This window comes from Poecilia latipinna, unplaced genomic scaffold (genome assembly GCF_001443285.1).
Source record: "Poecilia latipinna isolate Pla-1442-1.1 unplaced genomic scaffold, P_latipinna-1.0 Scaffold641, whole genome shotgun sequence".
NCBI lineage: Eukaryota > Metazoa > Chordata > Actinopteri > Cyprinodontiformes > Poeciliidae > Poecilia > Poecilia latipinna.
Genome location: NW_015113257.1, coordinates 1 through 3,515, shown reverse-complemented (window position 1 = coordinate 3,515; position 3,515 = coordinate 1). Strand labels below are relative to the sequence as shown.

The window sequence follows — 3,515 nt, the reverse complement described above, 5'->3', positions numbered from 1 at the left end:
TCCTGACTCTGATTCTTTGTTTTTTTGGAGGAAGTGGAGAAGCTTGACCTTTTCTCAGATTATCTGTGTCCTACTGTCACAACATAGCGATAGTTTTAACAAATATGCAAAAATATATATATATGTTTTATAGAAGTTACCAGCTGCAGCTGTAAAGGGTCAGTTTGTATTTTTTTGTAGTGAGTTACTTGAGTTACATTACTTGTTTCACTTACTTGTCAAACAAGTAAGTGAACCACTATCAGTAATTGCTCGTTTACCTGTAGCGGAAATGTGGCAAATCACAGCAAGTTTGTTGAAAAGTAAATCAAACCTGGGAGTGGATTGCTTTTCCCTGTGGCTATTGTGGCCTCTTTTTATGGCATAATGTACTAGTTTTATTTGTCATTTTTTTAAGTTATATATGAGTTAAGAAAGCAAACGATGCTAGCTGACTGCAGAGTAATGATGTGTTGGACAGAACAATCAACTATTTCTTGATTGACTCCAATTGATAGGTTGGTCAAATACTGGAAAATTATATATATTTTTTTCAATTAATTATTTCTGGACCTCAATAAAAGCATTTACTTTGATGTAAATTTTGAGTACAATAAAAATCAGGTTATGGAAGTTAGTAAAGGTTATTAAAGCGTAACAGTGAATGCAATGTTAACTGCTTGGTGAAAAGAACTTGACACCCAGGGTGACACAGGGATTACTTGTTCTATATTTAGGCTTTATGTACATGAATATTGGCAGGACATCTCTGTACATGTGACACACTCACTCACGCACGCACTCACACACGCACGTGCACGCACGCACACAGTGATACAGTGATAATAACACAGATCTCCAGCACAAAACCGAATACATTTACAAGATGGGCTCTAGAGGAAAACACTGGCTGGGATACACAAAGGGAATGTCTTGAACTACAGCTTCCACATAAAAACCGGAAATTATCTGGAACGGCCAACACTGTCATCAATAAAAAGAGACGATCAAAAATATAGACACAAAGTATAAAATAATTTAAATTTTCTCCTAAAACATGAAACGAGTATGCAGTTGAGAGAGCTATACAAAGCGGGAAGCCTCTGGATCTCCTCCGGTCGCCGTGACTCTGACCGAAGGATGTGACGGACGAAAGCAAACGTCATGCAGCGACACAGGAACCGACGCAGGAGGAAATGTGATTTTTCGCTGAAGTTCTGCCTCCCTCCCTGGTGGCAACTCGATGTCGAGACGACAAGCCTGGTAGGAAAAGCAGCTCGCGCTTCGGGCCTCTCGGACGCGTCGAGATAAAAATGTAAACATAAATATACAGGTTGATATTTCTCTCTCTTTCTCTACAAACAGTTCAGTCTCTACTATGGGCCCATCAGCTGCATGAGTAGTCAGTCTGTGTACACTTCTTAGTAGAATATCACTTAGTGTTAAATAAACTTATTTTATATATATATATTTATATAATAGATTTATTCTTTGCAGAGTCATTTAGCAGTACTTCCTTGTTTTCACCAGTTTGCTCTGGTATCTTACTGAGTGGCCACTGTGTCCCACCACATAAACGTCCAGCAGGTAGGTCTTGCCTGGCTCCAGACCTGTGATGGTCTCTGTTGTCACAGCTTTCTGCAGGTTCGGGCTGTGGAAGTACTTGCACAGCACCTTTTCGGACTTCCTGCGGGTCTCTGGCCCGGCACACTGATTTTGCTCCCTGCGTCGCTGCTCTTCCCCGTAGCTGTCGGCCACTTCTTTTCGGTAAATGCAGTACTTGTTGCGGTCCTGTGTGCCCAGCCAGGCCACGGTGACAGAGGAGCAGGTGCGCAGCTTGTCAAAGGCCTTGATGCGGGTGTCCTCAGGTAGAGAAGGGAAGGGTTGCTTGCTGCTGGGCCGCGTGGTGGCAAGCACCTTCAGCGTGGACGCCCCTTTCCGGCTTCCTCGAAGGCGGATCTGGTACTTGGCTTTCGGCTTTCCCCGTAACTGGAACTGCCGCACTCCTTCCACGTTCTGTGACAGCAACAGCTTGCCATCTCGCCTCACCTGCACCTGGACCGCGTCCAGACACGAGTGCACGAAAAGCGTCACCCTCTGGTGCGAAGACACGGGAGCAAAGCGGAGAAACTTTGTTCCCTTCCTTTTGATGAAAACGTCCGACACTTTGCCGTCCTTCAGCTCCAGGGTCTTCTGACGGGCTTCCTCTTTGGTGCGAGCAAATGTTCCGACGTACGCCGTGCTGGTGTTGGTGGCCGAGTTCACGGCAAACACATCAAAATAGTACTGTGTGTCTGGTTTAAGGTCTGACACAGTGTAGATGTTTTTGTTGCCAATGCACACCTTCTGAATGTCAGACGCTTTGGGTTTGGCTAAATATGCTCGTGAAATCTTGTTGCTAGTAAGGCCTCTCTCCTTGCCAAACCCATTGTCAGAGGGAACAAAGCCAAAGTGCACAAAGTCAAAGGGGCTAAAGTCTCTGACGGGCTTCGGAGCCAACATGAAAGCATCATCGGCACTGATTTTGGCCTCCGCGGCACACATGCTTTTGAAGTTGTGCTCCTTGTTAATTACCACGCAGTACTGAACAGGTTGGCCCATCAGAAAGCCTGTCGGCGTCGGCTTCCAGGCTAGCGTGACAGTGGTGCGACCCAACGCGGTCACGTCAACACGGGGGTCGTAGGGCAGCTCCGGATAAGGCTGGTCAGACTCTGGAGTTGTGGTGGTGTACACCTTGAAGTTGCTGTCTTTCTCAGTGGACAGCAACTCCAGCTGGTAGAGACCAGAGGGCGTGCTTGTTGCCACGTAGGACTCCACATCGTTTCCCTTGTAGGTGAAGAGCTCTGTGCCTTCGTCCACAGTCACCTGCTGTTTCTGCTGGTCCAGGGGTTCAGGCTCTCCTGGAAAAGAAAAGCAAACACACAACATGAGCTCCTTGCGTGATGTTGCATCTCTGCTAGTTTATCATGAATATAGATTAGAAGTGTAGGATATCTTCATGCTTTATTCAAAAACATCCACTACAAGAAATTTATTGCTGCTAGATTGCGATGAAACCTATAGATAATGAGCTCGCTCGCATCACGGTTGTGTTTACATTCCAAACATCCCCGAAGATCACAGGCCAGCATTCACTTGGCTGTCCAAGAGAAGCTGTGCCACAAAGAGACGCCTTGTAACTCCTATGTGAGAGAGACAGTCTGAGCGCCAACTCCAACTTAAGCCAGAAACCATAATATTATGTTTGTCAGCCAGAGAGTGTGCTCAGTGGAGTGCTAAAAATTAATGCTCAAAGATCTCCTCCCTCTGGAGACACCAAGACCAAAGACATTAAGAAATTCACAAGACTGACTCTTGCTGGAGCACCTTTTTTACAAACTGATAGTGTGTCAAGCTTTGGCATATATCAAATTTTTGGTATATCAAAACCACTACTTAGTTTTAAAGGGGGATAATTCTACAGTTTTTAGAATTACCCCCTGCTTGGTAATTCAGTGTTCTTTATGTATTTCCACCAATGGTTTAATATTTTTCTT

The 3,515-nt window shown here is 45.0% G+C and overlaps 1 protein-coding gene across 1 annotated transcript; it reads right to left on the bottom strand.

Annotated features, from left to right (window-relative positions):
• Positions 1-686: 686 nt before the first annotated feature.
• LOC106954248 (protein NDNF-like) lies at positions 687-2,922 on the bottom strand. The gene has a single exon (XM_015043584.1). It carries the CDS (start codon positions 2,905-2,907, stop codon positions 1,483-1,485), a length of 1,425 nt encoding a protein of 474 aa, XP_014899070.1. The 5' UTR covers positions 2,908-2,922; the 3' UTR covers positions 687-1,482.
• Between the last annotated feature and the right edge of the window lie 593 nt (positions 2,923-3,515).

Coding starts and splice junctions, on each gene's coding strand:
- LOC106954248 (XM_015043584.1), bottom strand. CDS start 2,907: ATGTTGTGTGTTTGCTTTTCTTTTCCAGGAGAGCCTGAACCCCTGGAC.